Source organism: Cryptomeria japonica, chromosome 3 (genome assembly GCF_030272615.1).
Source record: "Cryptomeria japonica chromosome 3, Sugi_1.0, whole genome shotgun sequence".
NCBI classification, from domain to species: Eukaryota; Viridiplantae; Streptophyta; class Pinopsida; order Cupressales; family Cupressaceae; genus Cryptomeria; species Cryptomeria japonica.
In genome coordinates this window covers 36,362,419-36,389,934 of record NC_081407.1, presented here as the reverse complement: position 1 = coordinate 36,389,934, position 27,516 = coordinate 36,362,419, and the positions used below count along the sequence as shown (strand labels likewise).

Here is a 27,516-nt window from a genome sequence, read left to right as displayed (position 1 = left end):
TACTCCTATGTAATTACCTAAGTAAGCTTAAGTGATGTGTAACTAGGACCTAGGTGAGATATAACCAATGTAAAATACCTTAGTTACACCAACAACCACAACTTTGATCAACATGTGAGTATTTAGCTTTATACAACCTTTTGAACATACTTTCTACCCTTTTGCAATTGGATCCATCAATTCATCCATAATTTATTTGTATATAATCTTTCATAGATTGTCCATCCCACACTTTATTCCAACACAAATTTTTAGAGTGATTCTTCAACCCACACATTGAACAAGGGTATAGATCACAACACCTCTCTTTTGTATGTCCTTCTCTATTACAATGAGAACACTATATACACTATGTTCCATGAGTTGATTTGAAGTAACTTGTAACACTTGCAACGTGATTGCTATTTCTCTTACCATATCCCAGGCTTTCATTCTTTGGCCTCATAATTGGCTAAATGGGCTCTCTTATTCCTTGCTTATTTTTTCCCAAACCTTTGTCATCGTAACCCATTTTTTCATCCTCTTTAAGCCAATTTTTTTTTTAATTGCTATTAACATCATAACATGCATCTGCAAAATTTGAGGATTCAAATCCATCCTTACCTTCAACTTCATATTCTTTCCACAAACCAACAAACAAATCTTCTATGCCAATAGAGACATCACAAACTAATGGCGTTGATTTCGAACACTGATTTTCATTTTTCAACGCTTGTATTTGATTTTACAAATCTTCATTCTTCTTCTTAACCTCATCAAATAATTTTAAATTTTCTTCTAACTTTGCATTTCTTACATTAATATTCTCTAATTCTTTCTCAAGGTTCTCAATTTCATATAAATAATCACATATATTTTCCAAACTTTTTAAAATTGTCTATCAGTTGTGAATTACATTTCTTAAGTTCAGCTATTCCTTCCTCCAAACTATCTTTCTCACAAATTAAATTTGCATTTTCTCTTTTCACCTTCCTACCGATTTTTCCCATTGAAAACAAATTAAACTTTGCACATCTTTCATCCACCAACCTCTTTGTCTTTAGCTGCAGCTGACTCTCTTCTTTTTTCGTCATTTGACTTATTGTCAATCTTAGCAATTTAACCTAGCAAATATGATTGACCAACTTGTGATACCAATTTGTAGTATTAAAATCACACAAAATAGAATGCTACATCAAATAGAAAATTTGTAACAACAAACACAAGTTGAGTTTACAGACAAACAACCATCTGTAAATTTAATTCAGAAGAATTACATAATGAACCACCTCAATATAGAGATTTTGTTCTCATCTACATGAACAATACAAACAGTAGTATTTTATAGAGGTTATAGCCTCAAAAACATGATAATGACTACATTACAAATAAGAAAAATTCTAAAACATGACAATTACTATCTACTAAAATTTATCAAAACTACTAAAACAAATAATTTAGAATCTGTCTCTAAAAACTACAATTACATTCTTGACATTACTAATTGCATACTTGCATCACTATCCAACCTGAAAGTTTCACATGAAACTTAAAAATATGGCTTTCATGGTTGCAACTTCCGATGCTGCACAGGAGTGGAAGACATATGGAAGAGCAAACTTGTGGTGGATGAGCACGAGCAGCCACAAAATATTTTTGAAATTGGGTTGTGGGCGGGGTGGTAAATATTTTTGAAATTGTGTTGTAGGTGGGACCGGCGATAAATATTTTTGAGATTATGTTGTTAAGTTCTGGCATAGGAAACAATTGTCTGTCACCGTACGTTTATTCCTTCCGCTCAACCCTCCATTTTCATGCGCCCAATGCGAATGGTTCTATGAATGTTATGGATGATTTTAGGCATGTCCAGAGCTTATTTCAATAGAATTCCCTTAAAATTTTATAAAACATATTTTTCTTTTTAATGAAAGATTTTATGTGTAATCTTTTGATTTGACAAAATAGCTATCCCACCTTTAAAATGTAATACACCAATACATAATTACACTACTATTTATGCATTGATCCATCCTAAAGAAACATCAAATACATCCTAAAAACTGAATAGGCGCTTTCTCAAAGTGATAATAGTACCTGATTTGGTAAGAAAATGCGACAACGTCCACGCGAAATCTGGTCATAGCCTATAGTCTCCACTATTAAAGTCTTCAGACTTTTCTGAGAAAAAATGCTCGTCGTTTTCCAATTATTTAAAATGTATTTATAAGAGGACTATTCCACTTATTGGAATGAAATAGATTACGGTACGTGAACGGAATCTTTGGAAATTATATAGGAATGGGTCAGGTTAAGTTAATGGCCCCACGGTCCAGCCGAATTCTGCTTCCTCCAAATTACATGGGGATGACAGACAACTTATACAGATAAAATATAAGACTTGCCACCATGTGATTCCTAATTGAAAAAACCACAGAATACCATCGTCACGGACTATGCAAATGGGACATCCCTATCGATGATCACAGTATAAGTTTTGTACTTCATAAGCAACTCACAAACTTCCTGCGGAAGAGAATTTAGACAATGAAAGATTCACAAGTTCTCCATAATTATGTATGGAATATTGAGCCGAGAAAGAAGCAGCCCAGTTAATCGGGTTTGAAGTACAGGATAGATGATAAAGAAAAGCATTGGAGGAAGAAAGTTCAACCAATTGGCAATTTATGTTGCTATAGTCACCATATTTTCCTGCACTATGAGAACCGATGCAGGTATTTAACACTTCTTTGAAAACATAATATTTGACTGTTAGTAGACTTCCTGGTGTCAATTGTGCAAACCAAACTTCCATGAACTCTTATATTCTAATTGCATGTCATAATATCTTTAGAGGCCAGTTTTGCTTTTCTTATGGACAATCTCATAATATCTTTATAGGCCAGTTTTGCTTTTCTTATGGAGAATCTAAAATATATAGTCCAGTTTTGCATCTCGTCGTTATAAATTGGATTGAATCTTTTACCTGTTTTTATAAAATTTAGACAGATTAGAACAGTACTATGTTTTATTTTAGAAGATAACATTGTTTTATATAATTATATGTAACTTTAAGAGGCATGGCAAATTTTCACAAACATAAATCTATTTTTCACATACATTTATTTAATTCCAACGGTTCTGTCAAATTTCAATATAAACATCATTTCATGAATTCGGAGAAGAAACTTGAATTGATAATTAGGTACTGTGTGAATATGTATAACTTTTAATAATTAATTGTTAGATTTATGGTGACAGAGGTTATATACCTTTCTCTAGTTAAGGAAAAAATTAAATGGAATTAACGTTTTCTTAGAATGCCATATCATAGTTAACTTCGAAATATAGGGATTAAACTACGTGTCCTATAGGGATTAAATCTCATGATCAACTCCATTGTCCCACTTAAACCTTTGCTAGTTTTAATAGTGGTATACATTATTCTACCTGTTTTGGTATGTTCTTAGGATCCCAAAATCCCATACTGGGTATACCCTTTTAAACATCTCAAAATTTTTAAGATTGCGAGTAGGACATTTTGTTAGAATTCATAGGTTCTCTTATATTTCTACTCAATGAAATTACTCTGAATTCTACTCTTAGCTATTTTGGTTCTACTTTTTTTAATAACTGTTTTCTACGAAATCATAATACTTCTACAATTTCATTGTTCTACTTTAATCTTTTGTGAATACTAATACAATTTTTTCTATTTTCATCCATTTGTGGACTGCCCTGCTTAATGAAATCTGTACTCATAAACACGCATTTCCAGGTTGTGGCCTAAACTTCACGTTATACCCGTATTCGCCTTCTCCCAGTTGCTTGAACACTGATAATATTACAAGTAACAATGTACTTTGGATGTCCCTGATAGCAGAACCGTGCTGTATGGATGCTAAAGTAGCTTTTGCTCAAGCATTGACTGTGAGAGAAAACCATAGTTCGAGTTCCATCTTCTTGGACACGGATGAGATGTTGGCTTGTACAGACATTGTAATTCATGGTCATCCTGAGTTTGCAAGCTGCTCCTTTAACGACTTCACCAAATTAGGAGCTGGTTTTTGCTACAGTGAGAGCGTTGATGACATTGGCAAGAAGCTTGGAATGCAGTTGAATACTCTACAAACAATATGTGATGGGACACTTGAAGACTGGGATAATATGAGAAACACCACGGCCTGTAGAGACTGTTATGGAAATTTCACTGAGAAAACAAGATTTTTGAATAATCTATTGAGTGGTGAAAGTAATGTGACAGAGAATTTACAAGATTGTGTGCTGGCCCTTCTCATTGCAATGGGTGCTTCTCGCATAGATAATTATCAATGGATGCCTGCCTTGTCCAGTTGCTTGGTATATCAACACCTAAAAAATGACTGTAAGTTCTTTCACATCCCTTATAAATTCAGTGTGTTAGGTAAATTTTTTAATGTGACTGGTGACTCTGGCATGACACATCCTCGGGTACCATGTGGACTGTGAAAGATTAGACCTTATGACCACGTTCTTCACCACAAGAAACACTCACCAATCGAATTAGGCCCCCAGCCCAACTTTAAATCTGATTAGAATATGATAAATCCTATACATTTACTTGTCAACTCCTTTCCTTACCAGTAAAACATGGCACTTTTGAACTGTTTGTAACTGGGATTTCTATATATATTGAACTAATATGTAGACATAGATATAGATGGATATTTAAAGGACAATAGGAAAATAAGTAGGATGGTTTGAATTAGCGTTACTTGTGCCTCATGTTCTTCAATAAGAATTCTCCTGTCTTTTATTTCTTCCATATCGAAATAAATGATTTTTGCTTAATTTTTTTATTTCGGGAATCATCCCTCTACGGTTGTCATTAGTATTTTGTCGACCCTGACAAAGTTTCGGGGCACATTTTGAATTATTCTCCAAAGTTTTGCTTTTGGATTCACGAGTTCATAAATTTTTTGACAAAAAATCGCTCTTTCGTAATGCATTTAACTTCTTGTTAATATTGGTTTGCAGTGCACCAAATTCAACCTGAACGTTCAAGCAAAAAAAATCAATCTGGTAGGCGTCCTTATCATAAGACCAAGGAATGAGCAATAAATGACATAATAGAGTTTTCTTTAAAGCAAGTACCATTCTAATTAGGTTTGTTCCTCTATGAATGGCTCTAGCAGGAGTAGGAGCTATAGTTGGACTCGTTACCATTGTACTTGTTTTGGTAGCTTCGGTTTCAAATTGGAAAAATATTAAAAAAAGCAGAGGTATTCGAGCTAAATGTTGAGAACATGTATTATATGACTACATTATTTTATCAGGGAATTAAGCTAATACCACAAAAATGCTATGTTTTTTTTTATACTACAGGTGAAGGCAAAAAGACCAAATCACATGGTGCTAATGGATCTTCTTTGATTAGATTTTCACACGAAGAGATTTTAAATGCACTGAACTCTGTCTCTCCCCGGGCTTTCCTTGGAGAAGGAAGTGCAGGTGAATTTATGACCCCACGAAGTGCACTTCTTTTGGAAAAATACTTCAAGTGCTAGAGAACATATTAGAATTTAGTATTTTGTACTAGAGTTCATTTCATGTTACATTATTTGTATATGCTTTAAGTTTTTTTAAAAGTTTATTTGTTTTTAGAATTGTGTGAGCATTTTGTTTTCTTTTAAAGATTTATGTAATGGATTGGTTTATGGAGTGATGTGTTATATGCAGTATTTTTTTTAAAATCTAAAAAATGGTTAAAAGTTTATTAAATACAAAGAGAATTACAAAGTAAGAAAGGTCAACAATCCAATAAAAACAAAGAATTACATATTCTTATATTCACTAACTAATTGCTCCAACATGTCAGAGAAATCCATAGGCAAATGACTCCTATCCACAATACTCAACCATGCATCTGATCGTAAGCCCATTTGGCTAGATAGTTCACAACTCTAATCCACTCCCTAGTAATATGAGAAAAGGTAATAGACTCAAAAGACTTTTCAATCTTAAAATCTGCTGAACAACCATAGCTAAGTGACAATTAACACCATCGAAACACTATTCATTCAATAGATTCACCATCAAAATTGTGAATTAGATTCACAAATAATCATGTTCCAACCAGAAACACAACCTCTCTCCATAGCATACAAAATGGCAAGAGCCTCCATATAGTTATTTGTATGAAACCCTTTATAAATAGAAAAGGATAATTGAACCACACTAGAACTATCATGACCAATTCCAACAATACCAGCGTGACTAGGATTCCCCCTAGAGAACCCATCAATATTTATCGTCAAAATTCCTTGAGGAGATGGAACCATCGACCCACCCGATCAATATTCACCATAGACTATCTACATCTGTTTCCTTTAGCTTGCCTACAACCCATACCAAGAGAAGTACCAACCCCTTGATTATATGAAGTTGAACCTAATTATAATATCTACATCACTAGGATCCACAAGAATAGAGAGATTACACTTTTCTAAGATAATCTCCTAAAGAGTATGAACAATTTTCCTACAAAATTATTGAACAATCAATTTTACATCCTGAAAAATCTAACAATTTTGTTCTTATCAAATATGCTAAATGATGAAAGGAGTTTCAAGACACCAGGCTGTCTAAAAAAAATGATTTATTATATGTAGTATTAAAATCAATGTATTGATTGCTTTATTAATGGCAAGGTGTAGATGCAGTTCGTTCTACAGTTTGTTAATGACTTAAATGATATCATTTTTTGTGTCATAATTAAAAATCCATCCCAAAAGAATATCTTGTTATGAAATAGTTAAATATAATTAGTTTAGATGTCTTAATGCATCTATTTAAAGAATATTGCTACACAATTTTTAATGTATAACTAGTATATATATCTTAGTACATCTATTTAAAAGAAACTAAGAGATATAGTGTTGAGGCATCCATCTATCTTAAATATTTGAATGGTTTGCATTAGCTATCTATACTTGTTTACTCTATATTTACCTACATGATTATTTCAAAAATATTACTATTTTATTTATAAAATTCCTACTTTATTGGGACTCAACGATAAGGACTTGTATGGATAAGGTTTCCAAAGTGAGGAGATAAAGTGTTTAGGAAAAAATAAAGATGATAGGAGAAATACTTGTAGAATCCGAAGTCATTAACATTTTTAATTACACTTGTTATTTTCTCAAAAATCATAGTTCTATCATGGAATGGTAGGGTTTTGCACAACACCCCTCATCAAAATATTTTCAAGAGCTTATTAAATTAAGATCCATAATAAGCCTAATATTATTTTCCTTTCCTAAACTCTCTATGGTGGAAATTTTAGCTGCTTCTTCTTCTTCTATGCTTTGGAAATATAGTTCATGTTAGTTTGTAAGAAGTCAAGGTTTTGTTGGAAGGTTAGCTTGCCTATGGGACTTTGGTTGGCTTGTACTTTCAAGATTGGCGAGTGAATAATGCTGACCACACATGGAGATTGAGATGAGGGGATGAATCAATCTTCACTTAAAACTATTTTACTTCTAATTAATCATTCATTATGCATTAATGATTAAACAATAAGAGTACAGAGAAAACAAATACACAACCAAAATACTAGATTTACATAGAAAACACCCTAGTAAGAAAAGCTTCTTGGAGCTATTGTCCAAATCTAGCATCACAAGAGATAACAAGATTATAATAGGTTTTTATAGGATGAGTCCATAAGGAAGTATACACTCCTCTAGAAAACCCTCATAAATTATCTTCACAACCTCATCCAATAACTTAGTATTGTCCAAATGCTATTGAAGAATCTCCTTTCCTATTGATGAGTGCGAAATATCTCCAAGTTGTATTTTATAGAGGGATCATATATTAGACGAGTCAACTTGTCCATCATGTGTTAGTTTTGGAGCATTTGTGGAGTCACCATTCATTGAAAATATCTTTAAATGAATCAGAGGAGAAATAAGTTTGTTGGTCAATCTGCCCCTCAAGTATAACTAATTTCCCTTTAGTCTCTTGCTCCTTCTTAAAGCAGCCCTTAGTGATATCACCTATTTTCCACTTAACTAATTTTCCTCTAGCATCCAAACTCTTCTTAGGATAATCCTTGGTGTTATAATCAAACCATTCTATGTTTTTTAGGATGAGGGACACTATGTTCTTGTTGGGAAAATGGTGTCTCAACCTTGCATTTACATGAGGTTACTACTTATAGTAAGTTTTTGTTTGAGAACAAAGTTGAATTCTCCCCAAAGCTTCAAATTGACTAGATAAGCATGTGGTAAATTTTTTTCACAAGTTCATAGCTATTTTTGAAGATATTAAAGTTTCAACTGTGGAAGGTGCGATGAAAGGTTTAAATTTAATTTTGAGGACTTTGAAACCTTTGAAATATTGTGAAAAGTGGGTGTAACTGGCAAACAAATTGCAAGGTGATAGAGCACTTCACAAGATTTTGTGTGCTTCAAACAGTTCATCAATCGGACACCCGATTCACAGGTTATGGCATCTGGAAGTTTGGACTCCTGAAATAGGAATATAAAATGCACCAGACTCATAAATGAGTTGTAAAAGGGAGGGACATGAGTTAATTTGTATTTTGACACATCATAGGGTATCTAGATTGGAGATAAAATTAACTCTACTTTATTGGGAGGTTTTAGCCCATGGTTTTGTAATACCATATGACAATTCTTGTATTGTATCTCTTATATATGAGGTGTGTGAGATAGAGGTTGTGTGTAAGAGTCTTATGGCTATTGAGTTACCTCTGAATCTCTAATTAGTGGTACTCCTATGAAGAGTTATCTCTGCAAGTATATTGTAATATGTTATTGATTGTTGAATAATATATTGCGCTGCTTTTGGGGAGTGGGGTTTTTCTCCTAAAAGGGTTTTCCCCAATAAATCACTATGTTATGGTATGCATGCTATTGTGTCCATTTCAGTTAAGTTTCTGTAACTGTTGTAATGATTTGTAATTTTTTTTGCATTACCATCCTCTCAAGGTTAGTGTAGGAAGTTGTTCCACCACTTAACTTCCTTACAGTTCTTCTTGTTGCCATACAATTTGTGTAAATTCAATTTTCTGCCCTTGTTCATCATTCTTCTCGAGTGCAACATTCTCTAATGAGGGAACTTCAAAGGATGAGAGATTTATATTTTGTGAAAATAAATTAGACATATCTTTCTGATCAGAGAAATTTGGAGGAGGAGCAAAAGCTTCTTCATCAATTACCACTTGAATCCTTTTTAGTTCCTCCAAAATGTTGGCTATCTTTTTCTTAGTTTCCTTTTCTATCTTATCTCTATCCTCTTTTTCCATGCTCATGAGAAAATTTACTCTTTGTTTGGTTCTAAGTTCCTCAGCTTGTCTTTGAGATATTTTATCTTTCTATTCTTGTGTGATGGAGGATCTGACCTTATCAAGTGCTTGCTATCTCAACTTAGCATCCTCTTTTATTACCTCTTTCCTATTATCACTAAGTGCATCAACAAGGATTTCTAGAAGCTAATCAATAATCTCATTTAGTGCCATATTATACATCATCATATACATTACTATAGCTTTTTTAATGGTTGCCTTGTCTATAGAAGGAACCTTTGGATAAAGATTTATTGTTTCCTTTAGTAGTCCAAATTGTGCAATACCATTAAATACGATATCAAGTTGATGAGGATCTCTACGAGGTGTTACCAAAGGAGTTTTCTTTGTATTCTTTTCTTTCCTCTTCACCTCAAAGGTTTCCCCTACTTCTTATTCTTCTTCTTCATGCTCTATATTCATTGGTTTCATCTTTCTTTTTACCTTTTTTTTCACCAGAGCTTTAGAATTTTCTCTTCTTATAATAGAGGGAGTTTGGGGAGATCCAGAGGGCTATAGAGTAGTGGTGGTGGCAGATGTGAATCTATTGGCCTTTCTAGGTCTTGGAGCCTTCTCTAATCACACAAGCATGTATTGGGGATCCACCATAGGATATTTCATGGAGAAATTTAATGGAATACCCCACATCTTATATAATTTTTCTCTATTCTTGTTTAAGTGTTCCTGCAAGCTCTTTTTGTTTCTCTTATCTTAGATCTCATCATATGTTCCAAACCTTTCTACACTAAGATATTTAGGATTATTGATCAAGATGTTATCATAAGCAATTATCTCCTCTTTAGTAATCTTATAGGGGAGTGTTGGAATCCAAATTATCCTAGGCTATATAACTTCCTTGTAACAATTGTCCTTGTCAACTATGAAGGTGATTTGTTCTTCATACTAGTAGGGATTCTATATCTATCTTTCATATCTATTTGAAATGTTTTAAAGAAACCCCAATATGCCTAATTGCAAATATTTTCATCCCTAAACCCTCTCATGTGATATCTGATTTGTGTAGCAACAAGCGTGTGCAATTTTTAAACTTTACCTTTGAACCTAGATAACTCATTTAGGAAATAGAATATTAAAAAGATGATTAGGGCTCCAAACTTGAAGTTACATCCAAATTATTTTTTTGTCTTCAAGTTTTTGATTTTTCCTCTCATGACCTTGTAGAGATTGAATTCCTTTCCCTCTTTTGCCATATGATTCGTGGTGTAATTGTAGTGGCAATCAAGTTTGTCCTTCTCTATTTGTATAATAAACTTTGTATGCAATACCCATAGTGGCATACCTGACCCCTCAATCAATTATATCATTGACACTAAGGGTTCACATATCAAATTTCCCACCAGTTAGTTTTATGTCCTCATTTTTTATCGCCTACATTGTTGGGATTGCTCCGGTGGATCATAGACCAGTAATAGCATTAATTACCTCCCTAGTAATTTTGTGGGGTTTTCCAAGATACATGAGGTCATCATTTATTCTACTTAGCACATACTTGACCCATTCATATTCATAGTAGAAATTGGGGTAATCTTTTTAGGTATCCTAACATTTTTCTTCTATATTTGAATACTTCAGTTTGTAGTAGTCAAAAGGTTCATATTTGAGTTCTTCAAACTTGGTGTGGTAAACCTCTAACCATAACCTTCTTGGATAAAGGAATCAAACCAAAATATACTAAATGTCCATACCTTAGATGCCAAAGTTTGGAGGGGTATCAAATGATATTCTTAAAGAATGATTGCTATTGCATTGATGTACATTTATCACTCCTAGGAGCTATCACTATAGATTGGGTTGAAAAACATATTTATATAATCAAAAGAAATATCTAATTATTTTTCATTAGCATTGCTGCACCAATTTCTTTATCCCATTTTCATCAAAGGTTATACATTCTCCTTTCTCAATAATTGCCTTGTAACCCCTTTGGACTAGTTGTCCAAAACTCAAGAGGTATTTATTTATAATAGGAGAAAAATACATATTTTCAATCTCTTTCTTGTCACCATTTTCTCAAAATTGTTCTATGCACTTCACAGGCTTATGCTTTATCAACCCAATCATCAAAAGATGGAGAAAGAGCAACTGAATGTATATCATAGAAAAAACCCTAAAGAATACTTTGTGGGTTACAAGTTTGGAGATAATCATCCTCAGGAGGATAAATTTGATGATGAAGAAATGGGGGAAAGTAACCCAAAAGGTTAGTTTGGGGGCCTTCTATGTTGTTTTCATTGCAAGCTATTTAGGGTTTCCAGGTTGTCTTTTGGTGTAAGGTTTTTGGTGGCTCCTTTTGGTAAATTTTGGGGCTCTATTTTATCTATTTTATTAGGGAAGTATATCGTGTGAGGGATGATGGCTCTCATGTAAAAATATTCTACATTCTAGGGCATGTATGGAAGAGTGAGTGTTGTTTCTCCATTAGCTCCATTTTTGGTAATCATTTTTCTCCTTCCCTCTAGTTACTTAGTGCTAGCCCGCAAATTGAGTATGGCTCTTTGCATTTTAACTCTATTTGATCTGACTATTCTCATATCCCAACTCTATTATTGTAATGTTTATACTTATAATAATTATTATTATATCTATGCACTTGTGCTTTGCCTCAAAAAAAAAAAATCTCTTTCTTGTCACAATGCTTGGTGCCAATTATAATAGACCCTTTGTCCACAACTTGAAATATTTTATTGTTCCCCATTTTAATCTCAGACTTGACATTTTATTAATAAATGCAAATAAGCTTTCCTTACCACACATTATTTCTACAATCATTGTCCAAATACCAAACTTCAGTGCTTTCCTACTCACTAATGTTGCACATGATAAAGGCATTTGACTGATTATCTTCAACTACCTTTTCATCAACCATATTTACACTTTGTTTTGGTTGATCATATTGATTTTACTACACACACTTGCATAATGATCAAGCTTATGACAATAATTTAACACTCCAAATTACTCTTATCATATGTCTAGCTTGATCTATTGTTGTTATTCTTGGCCCCAAATTTAGATTGAGAGTTGTTTGCTCACTCTTGGTTATGTGTTCTTGTAGAGCTATCTACTTTTTAACTTCCTCATTCAAAGTTTCTTCTTCCTCTAATTATTGAGCTCCATCTAGAGCAATTCCTACCCCTCCCCACAATTCTTGCATTAGCTCAAGCTTTGAATGCTTGTTTTTGGGAAGAAGTTGCAGACATATTTAGGCATTGCTTGTGGGTTTGAAGTGAACCCCTCAACTCATCAACTATTAATGTTAAGAGGTCTTTTTCCTCTATAATGACAATCACTATTGCAAACAAACTTTGAGGGAAGACTTCTGAGGATTTTCTCTATGATCTTGTATTCTTCCATGGTTTGACTATCTGTCCTTAGCTAGTTTATCAAACCAAAGACTCTTGTGTGGAAATTAAAAAAATGAGCTAATCATCCTTCATTTGGAGAGTCTCAAAATATCTTCAAGCCATTTGGAGCTTTACTAATCTGACATTATCAATCCCCTTGTAACTTGTTTGTAGGTTTTTGCAAGCTTCCTTTTCATAGTTACTTGTTGTTTTTACAAAGAATATTTCCTCTATTAAGGATGCCTCTACCAAACTAAATCTTTTTGCATATTTCCTTCTTGTCTCCTTCAAATGGGTCTTCTAGTTATTTTTGAGGGTTACATGCAATGTTGGAATAGTCACATCTATGAACCCACTGACCACTATCTTCAAAAAATCATCTTCAACCAATATTATTTTCATTTAATTTTCCCAAACATCATAGTTTTGTCCATTGAATGATGGTGGCAATTGCTAACTCTTGTTGTCTTTTCCAACCATGTCTACAACTCATAAAACTTCAATACCTAGAAAAAACAAATTCTCAACTCATTATAAGACTCAGTGCCTTCTTGCTCTAATACTAGTTTATTAAGTTATTAATAAAAATTCAAGGAGAAGATAGATGCAAATTCTGAAAACTATAAATTATTTTATTCAACTTGTAAAAATAATTACATCTCAAAATAAAGGTTTTGAAATTATATAGATTTTTTAAAATCATAAAATGCAATTAATTAAACTAACTAATTAATTTTCATATTTATATTGGAGGTCCTTAATAAGCATTACGATCCCTATTTTATTTTATTGTATATGCTCATATTTTCTTATCCCCATTGACATTGGTAGAGTTTTAAAACCAATTGTTGCAGGCAAAGTGTACAAGGGAAAGCTACCCAATGGCCAGTTTATAGCCATTAAACACATTTACAAAGACATTCCACAGGCTGACACATTCGAAAAGGAGATTGAGATCATTTCAAAAATCAAGCATAAAAATCTGGTCTCTCTACTTGGCTACTGTGATGAGAATGGTGATAAATACTTTGTTTATGAGTATTGTGCTAATGGAAATCTATCTCAGATGCTTCTGGGTAAAAATCCACTCTTATCACTGATTTTATCAGTTTACAAATTATCTTAACATTCATTTTCAGTCTTCATGTTTCTTTTTTATCCCACTATATTATATACTTCAAGTTCCATTGATGTAGTTTGGTAAATTAAGAAGACTAATAATGTAATTTCATTTGATATTCATTCTAATATCTGAATATTAAACAGGCCTAGAGGATAAAGCGTTAACATGGGAGCAAAGAGTAAAAATTGCATATGACAGTATTGCTGGCTTGCGTTGCCTTCATCTCTATCCAGATGGATGCACAGTTCATCGTGATATAAAGGCAAAAAAAACCAAAACCAACAATTCAGTTTCTTCTTTTAAGCCATATTGATTTGTTCGTTAATCTTGTTGAGTGATCAAAGTCTTTTAAGGGACAAATTAAATCAGCTTCATTTTTATATTTATTGCTATTGGTGTAGTACATAATTAATTGTGGCATTATGAGTTTTATAGTAAAGATTCAAATCTGGTTTAAATTACAGAAAAGTTCTCATGTTGAAAATGAGGTTGTCTATTTATGACTTCATCAATTCATAATTTTATATTAAAAATATTTACCTTTTTTAAAAGCATCATTGAATTACAGAACCGGACCCCCGAAATTCTCATGTTTCCAAGATGGAGGGACTTGGGGAAATGTCCAACCTCGCCACTGAGAAGTCAGGGACTCAAGGGGCACTGCCTCTTGATCCCAAACCGCCACCCACCATTTTTATTGTTAAGGCAATCATTTTAATGATATTTATGTCTATTAGTTTAAAATTCATTTAGTATGCCAAAGTTTCATTTGTAATTTTTATACTTATTCTTGATTCGCTCTTCAAATCTATTTACCATTGTTAATATTCAAATTCCAATAAAATCATTATCATGTTTTCAAAAATTATTAATCTAAAACTTTAGATAATGTAAACAAATTTCATTTACAGTTTTTTATACTTATTTCTTAAACATCTTTTTATAATTAATTTTTAAGTACTCCATTCCACTTCTCCGCTGTCCCCCCGCCATTCCTAACTTAATGCTCTTAGTCCACATCCCCCATCTCAGTGGAACAAAGTAAAACACATACTATATATTTAGTTTAACCAATCACATGCCCACACACTCAGTATTTGGATAGATATAATACCTTGTATTTAGTTGTACGAACCGGATAAGCTCTTCCTCTTATTTAAAAATTTCTGTGTATTTTTGCTCTACAGCCAACAAATATCCTACTTACAGAATCCATGGAAGCAAAGCTTGCAGATTTCGGGCTTCTCAGAATGTTTAAGATTCAGGATACAAATGTTTTTACCGAAGTGAAGGGCACTCTGGGATATCTGGATCCTGACTATGCTAGTCAGGGAAGGCTAACATGCTCTACTGATGTTTACAGCTTTGGTATAGTTTTACTCCAACTTCTTTCCGGTAGAAGAGCAATTGACATCGATCAATCTAATCGAGAATCCCTTCTTAACAAGGCCAGTTTTCTCCGCATACTCAGTTTTGTCTAGAGATTCTAGGCCAGTTTTGTCTAGAGATTTTAGAAGTTGAAGGGCTTTTCTTTGTTTTTTTTGGTTTAAAGCCCATTGCAGATGTGAAGTAAATGTTATTATAATTTTATGGCTTTACAGGTGTAGCGTCCTAAAATTGCGACACTTGCAATTTCGACTGCATTTGGGTCTTCACGATGGCGACGCAACACTGAACCTGAATGGAGACCCCGAAACTTGTTCATGACATCAAAAACTGCATTTTTCAGCACCCTGGCCTGATCCTCCTTGCACTCTGTTGTCCCTGGAGGTGGGACCATGGTGCCTAGTGCCCTGGTCCTTCAGGACCATGGCGCCCAGCGCCCTGGTCCCTGGCCCTATTTTGGGCCCGGTCTCTTATGGGGCTTCGGGTCTTTAAGTTTGCAAATTGGAAAATAAGGTTGCTATGTTGGCCCAAGGTCGGAAAAATTAGTCTTTCACCCCTAATTGGCAAGTATATAAACTACATTTCCTCTCCCATTTTGGGAGGGAGGACATATGTGTACAAGACGCGGAAACGATATTCAAGCATTCAAGCATTCAAGCATTCCTTCAAGCAATTGAGCATTCTAAGTCTCCATTCAAGGCTAAGTGTTGCATTCAAGACAAGGATTCAACCATTGAAGAGGAGATCACATACAACATACAACATATAACAACAATTACACTTTCACATGTAAGAATACAAACATTCTTACAACAAGGTATCAGTACTTGTTTACATTACAATCATTTACATTTACAGCATTCTCATTTCTTGGTTAATTCCGAAACCGGGGTTTGACCTAAGGGCAAACCCCTAATCCCTAACCCCTCAATCGTCCTCTCTTTTCTGTGTGTAGGTTGCAGATACGCGGCTGTAATTGAAGACCTGAAATCCTTGTGCAGAGATGAAAAGATCCCCCTTCGTTTCGCGGATTTTTCGGAGGACCGTGTGCACGCCGGGCGCCATCGTCCCGTCAACTTTCGCTCAAATTTGCAGGACAGCGCCGTCTCGACATTTTACTGCTAATTCCAGGTCCGCAGCTTCATCCTATATTCCTATCTCTGTTTATAAGCGAATCTTTCTCACTTTACATGCATTCCTAGCTCAATCCTTCTATCTACATTCTTTACAAAAGAGGGTAGCCTTGTTGTCTTAACCCTTGAAACTCATTTAGAATCCAATCTTGCATTGTGTGGGATTGGATCTTGTGGGTTTCAACCCCTCTTTTGAATGTAAAGTCTTCCCTAAGTGAAAACCGTCAACCCTAGTGACCTCCTTTCTCTCTCCTTGGAGTGGTGGGGGGAACACTTAGGGTTCGATCGCGATTTTCCACTTTACATTTTGGTGAACCCGACGTGAACATCCTTTCTGATTATTCATGGTTAGATCTAAAAATTGGATGCCTTGATTACATTTCCATGTTTGATCTTTTGCAAATTTTAGAGGTTAATTGCATAAAAACCCTAAATTTTCTTTTTAGTAATTAAGCTTGTGAAATGTTTAATTATTAATGCTTGTTTCAGATCTACCCTTCTATTACAAATTGTCAATTCATATTTGTGCTTTAATTTTGAAAATTAAGTGGTTAAGTGTCAAAACCCTAATTTTTAAAACCCTCTTTGTTCAACCTTTGACTGATAATTTCACTGATCAAAACATCTCCAAATCAGCTGTAACTTTGGATTCTGCAATAAAATCATAATATCTTTCATCCTTGAAAATTTGGAAAAAAGTTGCGAGGACCGTGTGCACCCCGAGCGCCATCGTCCTTGACATTTTTTTCGAAATTTCGGGAGCTAGATCTTACTGTATTTTTCTGCTAAAATCCAGAATTTTGGCTGATTTCATCAATTACAACACTTTCAAAATTAAAGTCAAAGTTGGTCTAGTGATTGCTTGGATTAAGGCTCCTAATCAGTTAAAAATTATTGAAATTGAAATTTTGTGGCAAAATTGTGTTCTTACTATCCTAAATCTGAAAAGTGTGTCGGCATTCATTTGAAATTTCAGTGCTTTATTCAAATTCTTGCAATTTGTGACTTTTGAAATTAAGTGTTTAATTACACCAACTTTGATTTCCGCTTTCAAAATTGAATTTTGTGTGAAATTGAGTCAACTTTTAAAATTCAAAGCTTGCATTTCTCTTAGTATTCCCTCTAAAATCATAAAATTCAAAATTTCAGTTTCCCTCTCTTTTTCAAAATTCAAATTTTGCATTTTCCAACAATCTTGGTAGGATTCAATTTTGAGATTGCAACTTTAATTTGGCCTATCTACAGATCATAAAATCACTCAATTTTTTCAGATTAGCTTTAAAATCATCATAACTTTCATCCCTAAAAATTTCAAAAAAAGTTGCGAGGACCGTGTGCACTCCGTTCGCCACAGTCCCGGATATTTTTTCTGAAATTTCAGGAGATTGTCCTGATTGTATTTAACAGCTTAAATCTAGGAGATTGGCTGATTTTACTGAAATTTTCTACCTCTAAAATTCAAAATTTTCTCTCTCTCTTTGGTGCATGAGTTTTACAACAATAAGCCCTACTTACACTATTCCTGTTAGACGAAGCATTAGAATTAAGTCTTTCCAAGGTTTAATTACTGAGGAGATGGAACCTAATTTGAATGGCCTTTTTAACGAGGACACGGGTAATTCCTCTAATCCTCCTAATTATGAAGAAGCTCTCCATGAGGTTTTTGTAGAACAACTTTCAAAATTGGATAGCCAATTTGATGATTTTCAGCAATGGATGTCTCAAGAGTATCCCGATAGTCAAGCTCTTTCATTAATTGAGGGTCTAAAACATATGGTTCAAAGTGATAAGAATGGAATTGATATTTTGCGTGGTATTGCACACATTGTGGATTCGAATGTGATTCCTATGAAGAGTTGTGCCGAAATTTTAGGTTATACACAACCTCCCACTCAAGTCAATCATTCTATTCCTTTGACAACTTCTATTGCTAGTATACCTACCTTTACATCAAACATAATGACTACTTCTATACAAGACATTCCGCCTATGATCACCAGTCATGGGGGCAATCCTTCTTCTTCAATTAACCCTCTTCCTTCATTTAATCCGACTTCTTCATTCATTCCTTCAATGAGTGTTCCTATTACATCTCCACAAACGAACCTGGCGCAAGGGGGCAATTCATTTAATCATTCCATTCCTCCTTGTAGTGTTCCTCCTTTTCAATCATCTCCTATGACTAACTATCATAGTGTCCCACCACCTTACTCTCAATCAATACCTTCTTTCAATAACATAATACCTCCATCTCAATCTAACACGTCTAATATGAATTCTTCGACTGAAGCAACCATTAACGATCTTGCACAAACTCTCTTCTTTACAGCAACAAATTACCTCTATGGATCAATCTAAGTTTAGTGTGCCCACATTTGATGTTGCGAGCCCACTTTCTCTTTAACATTGTTCGAGCTATTCCTCCTAAACATGTTGAAATCCCGCATTTGGAGCTTTATAATGGTAAAGGTGATCCTCTAACACATGTTAAGACTTTTCAAACAATATGTACCGATTTTGCTTATGACCAAAGGATGCTTGCAAAACTGTTTACTAGAACATTAAGAGATAAAGCCCTACAATGGTATTGCTCGTTGCCTTCTTATTCTATTACTTCTTTCGAACAACTTGCAAATGCTTTCATTCAACAATTTCAAAACAATATAAGTCCTAAAGTTACTTTGATTGATTTAATGCATTGTAAACAAGGTGTTAAAGAAAAAGTGACTGATTTCATTGGTAGATATAAGCATTTGTATGCTCAAATTTCTTTTCCAGTGCCTGACAATGATATTCAAAGAATCTTTATTTCTAATTTACAAAAAGATATTCGAGACAAACTTCTGTTTTCTGAGTTTACTTCTTTCCAACAGTTGTGTGCAACTCTTCACAATTATCAACTGACTGTGAGTCAAATGGAACAATCACATCCTATGGCTCCGAGTGATAAGGGTGATAGTACTCAATGTAGACGTATAAAAATGACCACATTCCTAAATGAATATTTTATGTTCATTTTTCTATTTGATTAAATTCAATTTAATTAAATTATCCACATTCTTCTATTTTATTAAGTAAATTACTCAATTTATTTAAATAAAATTCACTATATCCATTTATTGAATAAATCATTTTATTCAATTAAATCCCCCCTATCCACTTTTAATTAAATTCAAATTTAATTAAATAAGTTATCCCAAATTGAATAAATCTAATTTATTTAATTTCTCCAAATTGTAACCAAATTGAATGAAAATCATTTAATTCAATTAAATCCTATTATCCCCCCCATCCACTTGCAAAATCCCAAACCCCTTCCTAATCCCTTCTAGAATCTTCTAATCACTTCTAAATAACCTAACCCTCCTCTAAACTTTGTCACATCCCTAAGCAAAGGGAAGTCACTTCTCAAAAACCTTAAAGTCTTTGATAACCATTGAAGGCTTCCAACCTTCAACCACTTAATCCCCAAAGTCTCCAATAACCATTAATGGTTAACTCAAACCCTCCCACATGGTTAAAACATTTGTTTTGACTCAACCTCTACCCAACCCAAAGGTCTCATCAGGCCATTAATGCTTTGACCATGATTATCTCTTAATCATTTGCACAAAGGTTTATCCTTGGATTAACTCTTAATCTAGTGGGTAAGCCTAACTTAGACTTGACCCTTAGCCTTTAGATAACCATGAGGTCTTCTCAGGCCTTTAATACCTCCAACCTCTTCTTTCAACCCAACCCTATGTTGACACTTGTCACCATTTCATTGGTGCCAATTGTGCACATGGATCCCCAACTTTCAAACTTGGCCCTTGATTAAACCATTAAATCTTGACCATCCATTGCCCTGTTTGTGCTATAAATAGAGCTCTCATTCCTCCATTCTTAACAATCATCTTTCAAATTTGAAGCATCACACTTATGCTCAAATTCTTTCAAGCTTTCATATCATTTAGCCTCTTTTAGATCATAAATTAGACTAATATGCATGCTTAGATTATTTTCTTTATCATTTTAGTTCAATCATAGACTAAATATAGTATGCTAGGATAGTATTCATACTAATCTCATCATCTTATCATCTAGTTTATTGCATTTTAGCATCATACATAGCTTACAACACATCTCATACTAAAATCAATCAAAAGCATCTCTCGTTCTCATATTTGCCATCCCTAAACCATTTTGCTCAATGATCTGAGAGCAAAAACGTTGGTTTGAGGGACATTGTGAGATAGAGAACCATGGGACCCTCCTTGGGAAGCTGAGTAACACTACGTTACTCCATAGCTTGCATCAAGAAGTCCTCTGTGTGTGTGTGGACTGGTATTTAACTAAATTTTCACATATTAAGTTTTATTCGCCCACTTTCCCCGCATACAGTCAACAACCATTTGGGAAGTTTAAACCGAACAGAGAGTCTGTTAAGTTCAATGAAAACATCATCAACAACAATGTGAATGCAGCATCAGGTGTGCCTCCTATTTCTAAGTTTTTCAAGAAAGAAAGAAAGTTTACTCCTTTGAATGAATCATTGCATAGTATTATGAATAAGTTATTGGAACAAAATGTGCTTACTCTTCCTCCTATAAAGCAAATAGATCCTGCAAAGATTAATTCACCCTATTTTGATAACAAATCTTTTTGTCAATTTCATCGTCAACCTGGGCATGATATTGAAAAATGTTTTGCTTTAAAGGGTAAAATTTAAGATTTGATTGATAATAATACTATCTCTATTTTTGGTGTGAATGATAAAGGCAACACATTTGTAGCTCCTCCTAACCAAAATCTTAAGATTTTTACTGATCCATTACCTTCTCATACCTCTAATGTGATTGAGACTAATGATTCCTCTTTCTCATCTGATGGTCTTGTGTCTATGACTCCGAATGTGATTAACTTTGTAGAGCAGCAGAAACTCCCAAAAGAACCTTCCATCACATTTGATTCTAGTGAAACTATCAAGGCACCTGATGGTCCTTTATACATAGTTGCAAAAGTCAAGAATACACCTTGCCGTGGAGTGCTTATTGATCCTGCTTGCATGGTTAATATCATTACTGAATAATTTCTTTTTACTTTGCAACTGAATCAAGTGATCTATGACAAAACAGATGTGATTGTGAAATTATTTGATGCATTTTCTTCTCCTGCAATTGGTTCTATTACATTACCTATTGAGGTCCATAACAAATCCCTTGATGTGAACTTTGCTATTATTCCTTCATCTAAACAATTTCGTGTGAAGCTAGGCTATCCTTGGCTATCTTCCATGAAAGCTATTGCTTCTCCTATTCATAAATGTTTGAAATTTCCCCACAATGGTGAAGTTGTTACTATCAATCATAGTCTCTTTAAACCAGCTGAAAGAACTTCTAGCGTTCCTATTGATTATTTTTGCCTAAACAATTCCAATCTCTTCCTCCACGAAGTGATCATCTTTTCAAATCTTATCAAAAGTGGAAAACAGATATGATCCTATCTCTAAGTGAACCTAGAACACCCAAACTTGATATTCCTATCATTCTTGAGAAGGAAGTTCTTCCTTTGAAAGATAAAACTAATGTCTTTCCTCAAGAAGATTCCCAACCCATTCCTATGGATGTGACTATGTCTATGTCTAATAAACTTTCTAAAAGTAGACCTATACCTCCTCGTCATGATGGACTTGGTCTCCTTCCTAAACCAAATATTCCTCCTTTATATGGAGCAGTTCCTCCTCCTTCCTCTTATGGAGAGAAGAGACCTTCCTCTTCTCCTATTATCCAACCTAAGAGACCACAACCCAAACACCCAAGTGATAAGGATGAGAACATTCCTCCTCCTCAATCTTCTCAACTTCCTACTAAGACTAGACGAAATCGTTCTGCACGTGAACGCCGATGAAAGCGTCATCTTAGAGCTTGGGCAGCTGCTTCTCAAACTTTGCAATCCCCAAAAACACCTTCAGCTAGCATTATTCCATTTTCTCCTCAACCAGAAATTGAGCCAAAATCTCCTAAACATAAGATGCATGATGGTCTTGATCCTGTGCGAGTTAAAGATCCTATTTTTATAAATCTTGATGATGATATAGATGAAAATGTTATTCATGATGAAAATGTTACTTCTCTTGCTTCTGATAGTGAATATGAATTTGTTGATGTTGATAACCATCTATCTAACGAATTTTCTAAAGCACTTATCCTAGCTCCTAGACAAGAACAACGTGGCTTGGAACATGAACATAGCCCTTATTTGGATCTTGTGATAGCTCCATCTACTGTGTTGAATGTTCCTCCTCTAGCGTGTTTCCTGCCTTCCCAAAATATTGATCAGCAAGATCAGGGGGTGGATGACGTGCTAGACTAGTTTCATTAGCATAGCAGACTCTCTCCTCCTCTCTTTTGTTACTTCTTCTATGTGTTATTCTCATTCTTCTATTTGTTGTCCTTAGTGTTGTCTACTTGAGGATGATGCAAAGCATTGAGATCTCTTTTGGTCTCTCTCATGTTGACTCAAAAGACACATGTGTTCCCTTCTTCCAGGTGACCTTCCTTGATTAGGGAATGAAGAACAATTATGCACACATACATATGATATACATGAATTATCATACAGCATACTGACCCCAAGGAAAGCGAAGTCACCTCGTGATTTGTGTTTTGTGTCTATTATCCTTGGGTTTATCTCACACTTGGGGGCTAAATCTTTGTGATAACATGCTCCTTTCCCTTCTCATTTCTTATGTGTATCACTACCTTAAAGAAATCACCCCCATTGAGGCGTGTGCGATCACTTTAACATAGGGGGGCATACACCCCGTCTATCCCTTCAGGATACTTGAAAATTTCTTGGCGAACTTAGCTTTGCCTTGAAAATTTTTGGTATTTCTCTTGCATGACTCATACTGAGGGAACCTTACTACTGACAGTCATGGTTCTCCCTCGTGATCTTCCCTTTTACTTTGTCAATTGAAGTCGTAAGATCCTTAGTCCACTGGGGGCTTGGTGTGTCTTGCCTCCTTGACGTGGTGAAAGTCTTTCAATGTTGTTTCCTTGTACTTTACCGGAAGTATGAGCGTACACTTATACTCCCGCTAAAGTGGGGGCTAAATGTAGCGTCCTAAAATTGTGACACTTGCAATTTCGACTGCATTTGGGTCTTCATGATGGCGATGCAACACTGAACCTGAATGGAGACCCCAAAACTTGTTCATGACATCAAAAACTGCATTTTTCAACACCCTGGCCTAATCCTCCTTGCACCCTGCTGTCCCTGGAGGTGGGACCATGGCGCCCAGTGCCCTGGTCCTTCAGGACCATGGCGCCCAGTGCCCTGGTCCTTCAGGACCATGGCGCCCAGCACCCTGGTCCCTGGCCCTATTTTGGGCCTGGTCTCTTATGGGGCTTCGGGTCTTTAAGTTTGCAAATTGGAAAATAAGGTTGCTATGTCAGCCCAAGGTCGGAAAAATTAGTCTTTCAACCCTAATTGGCAAGTATATAAACTACATTTCCTCTCCCATTTTGGGAGGGAGGACATATGTCTACAAGATGCGGAAACGATATTCAAGCATTCAAGCATTCCTTCAAGCAATTGAGCATTCTAAGTCTCTATTCAAGGCTAAGTGTTGCATTCAAGACAAGGATTTAACCATTGAAGAGGAGATCACATACAACATACAACATACAACAACAATTACACCTTCGTATGTAAGAATACAAACATTCTTACAACAAGGTATCAATACTTGTTTACATTACAATCATTTACATTTACAGCATTCTCATTTCTTGGTTAATTCCAAAACCGGGGTTTGACCTAAGGGCAAACCCCTAATCCCTAACCCCCCCATCGTCCTCTCTTTTCTGTGTGTAGGTTGCAGGTACGCGGCTGTAATTGAAGATCTGGAATCCTTGTGCAGAGACAAACAGATCCCCCTTCATTTTGCGGATTTTTCAGAGGACCGTGTGCACGTCAGGCGCCATTGTCCCGTCAACTTTCGCTCAAATTTGCAGGACAGCGCCATCTCAACATTTTACTGCTAATTCCAGATCCGCAGCTTCATCCTATTTTCCTATCTCTATTTATAAGCGAATCTTTCTCACTTTACATGCATTCCTAGCTCAATCCTTCTATCTACATTCTTTACAAAAGAGGGTAGCCTTGCTGTCTTAACCCTTGAAACTCATTTAGAATCCAATCTTGCATTGTGTGGGATTGGATCTTGTGGGTTTCAACCCCTCTTTTGAATGTAAAGTCTCCCCTAAGTGAAAACTGTCAACCCTAGTGACCTCCTTTCTCTCTCCTTGGAGTGGTGGGGGGAACACTTAGGGTTCAATCATGATTTTCCGCTTTACAACAGGCAAAGAAGATTTGCCAGGAAAATCCCATCAATCCTTCGAAATATGCAGATCCAAGGTTAAATGGAGAATATAGCAGGGAAGCATTTATAACTCTACTAAAGTTGGCTGTTATTTGCACAGCTTTCTCATCTGAAGGACGTGCAAGACTGTCGGAGGTGTAGGAAGAGATAGAGAAGGCTTTAAAGCTTTCTTCTTCCATAGCCTTGTAGAAATACAACAACCTAAAAAAAAAAGTGATATTCATGAAGTAATTTTCATTTAAGATGGTTGGTCACTTGAATTTCTTATTTTATTATGAGCTTGCTCTCAATATTATGTAATCCAGCACTATTCTAATTGTCATTCAAAAGTACCTCTTAGAGATTTAGAATTAGTGCATGTAAACTTTTATTTTAACTTGTAGAAATGTAGCAACCCCAAAAAGCAATAATTAGGTGATAATTTTGGTTTATGATGGTTTTTTTTGTTGTTGATAAAAGTGGCAATGCCACTGAAATTTTGTATTAATATAAAAGAAGTGTTACATAGACCTGGTTCAAAGGAGGGCATACTGGCAGGAAAGAATCAGGCAAAGAAAACCTACAGTTGTAGCCCTTGGAAAGAAAAGAAAAACCTACTACTATCCAATAGGAGACCCAAAATACATATCCTTTGTCAACCCAAAAACCCCCATTACAAGGCAATGCATCCTTACAATGAAGAACCCAAATACCAATGACTAGAACTTTCAATCGGAGGCTCAGACAAAGGAGGAATGATTTGCAAGGGTGGCACCACCGAGGAGCAGCTACCATTTTCTCACAAACCTCAATGAAGAAATGAACACCATCAAACACCTCTGTTGCAAAAGCGACAATACTTTATGCCAAAGCTCATATCATAGCAGAATCTAGAAGAACATCTATGCACATAGTAAGAAAGCGAGAAGTCATCTCGCGTACAGAAGAACCTACATTGTCCAAGAGCCATCTTCTATCCACCATCTTATGAACCACAAGAGACACTTAAGAAGAAAACACATTAAAAACTCCCCCAATTTTTCATCCACAAAGGCATAGTCATCCCAAAAAAAAGGAGGTACCACAACACTATAATATTCTACTATAGGAAACGACAACATCAACCCAACAGGCACCAAAAAAGGAAACACTAAACCGCTAGAAATGGCAAAGAATATCCAAATAAATAGCCACCAGGCACAATCTAGAATGATCATAGCACAAGACATAATTCACTATCCTTTCAAAGAACAATAGCAGTCGAGCACATACTCACCCAACCCAATGCAAACCACCAAAAATCATGAATACCATAGCACAGAGCGAGAGGGAAGCACAAAGTGAGTTCCAATAATAATTACCAAAATCATATCAATAAGACTCCTAATCAAAGCAAATAAATCCAACAAACACAAGTAAACCATGAAGTACAACCACCGTTTCTATCATAGCCGCCACATTGAACTCGCACGAACCTGTCTGCCAAGAGTACTGAATGAAATAGCAGTAATAATACTATGACATGGAAAACCAAAAACACATCACATCGCATGAAAGGAACATGGTGAACAAAACCAAGCATCACACCCCCCCACCCAACGTGGAGATGTCCAAATAAAGCTACAGAAATCCAAAGTAGCAAACCTCTCCAAAATAAGACAATCATATAGTATAACCAAAGAGTCCAATGATTAGCAGAGAGATAACATCACCAAGTAAACCATGTGGTCCTCAATATATGATCCACATATAACATCTGATATACAATATATAAAAACAAATCCTTGCACATGACATATTACATATGGGCAATATAAAGAGGAACCGAAACACATCATTAACAGAACAACAAATACAAAAGAGATAATCTCAATACATAGATATCCATCACCAAGAAAACAAGCCTTCCTCAATATATGGTCCACATATAAACTATATCATGCGGTATATATAAACAGCCAACCCTGCACATGAGACATATTATATATGGGCATATAAATAGGGGTCGAAGATACATTATCATTAGATCAAGATATGCCATTTACAAAAAAGAGACCACTCGTGATGAAATGAGAATCCTACCATCCACCAATAAAGGAATATCAGAGGTAGAGACATCCAAATGAATTGCAGTAACAATTGCCTTGTTTGCCAAAAAATCTACCACCTTATTAATTTCTCTGAAACAATGAGAGATAGTATATGAATCAAAGTAAGTAAGATTCAACAAAATATTGTCCAAGATATATTGGAGATGCCAAGAAAATATTTTTTTGTTAGTCACACATTGGAACGTGATCATTTAATATCCTTCAATCAAAATATTCTTAATTTCAAGAGAGATAGCTAAATCAAGCCCAAAAGATAAAGCATAAAACTTAGCTTGATTATTACTCATAACACCAAGATAATGACATCTAGCTACCACTAAATGAGAGGAAGGATCAAAGATTGCAATTCTAATACCTACTTGACCAGGATTACCCCTAGCAACACCATCATAATTCAACTTAAAGGATGCAGAAGGGGGATGACACCATCTAGCATTCTTTTTGTTATTTAAGGCAACCAAAGTTTTAAGAACAGAACCATGAGATGCAAGTAGCTTCATATACTTCCACATCCTTGTGATCCGAGAATCCCAGTGAGAAAAGGATTTTAAATGATCAAGATTTTTATAAATATATGACAAAGCAACCTCAGAGATTGAAGCCTCAATCCTAACCAATACATCTGACACATCCAAAGTTTCTTTATGAAAAATTCTATTTTTTCTCTCCAACCAAATATTCCATATAACAATCGAAGGAGCAATCACCCATATATAAGAG

At 35.0% G+C, this 27,516-nt stretch overlaps 1 protein-coding gene across 1 annotated transcript; it reads left to right on the top strand.

The window, feature by feature from the left end:
- The first annotated feature begins 11,419 nt into the window (after positions 1 to 11,419).
- On the top strand, positions 11,420 to 15,300 carry LOC131873941 (probable serine/threonine-protein kinase PBL28). The gene is made up of 4 exons (XM_059217123.1): positions 11,420 to 11,552; positions 13,551 to 13,772; positions 13,963 to 14,081; positions 15,007 to 15,300. The coding sequence occupies exons 1-4, from the start codon at positions 11,420 to 11,422 to the stop codon at positions 15,298 to 15,300; spliced, it is 768 nt and encodes a 255-aa protein (XP_059073106.1).
- Positions 15,301 to 27,516: the final 12,216 nt, after the last annotated feature.

Bases quoted from the DNA above. Each gene is read 5' to 3' on its own strand.
- LOC131873941 (XM_059217123.1), top strand. From the start codon at position 11,420: ATGGAGAAAGAGCAACTGAATGTATATCATAGAAAAAACCCTAAAGAA. The intron at 13,773-13,962 runs GTAAAAATCCAC...AATATTAAACAG, and splicing joins TCTATCTCAGATGCTTCTGG to GCCTAGAGGATAAAGCGTTA. The intron at 14,082-15,006 runs GCAAAAAAAACC...TTTGCTCTACAG, and splicing joins CAGTTCATCGTGATATAAAG to CCAACAAATATCCTACTTAC.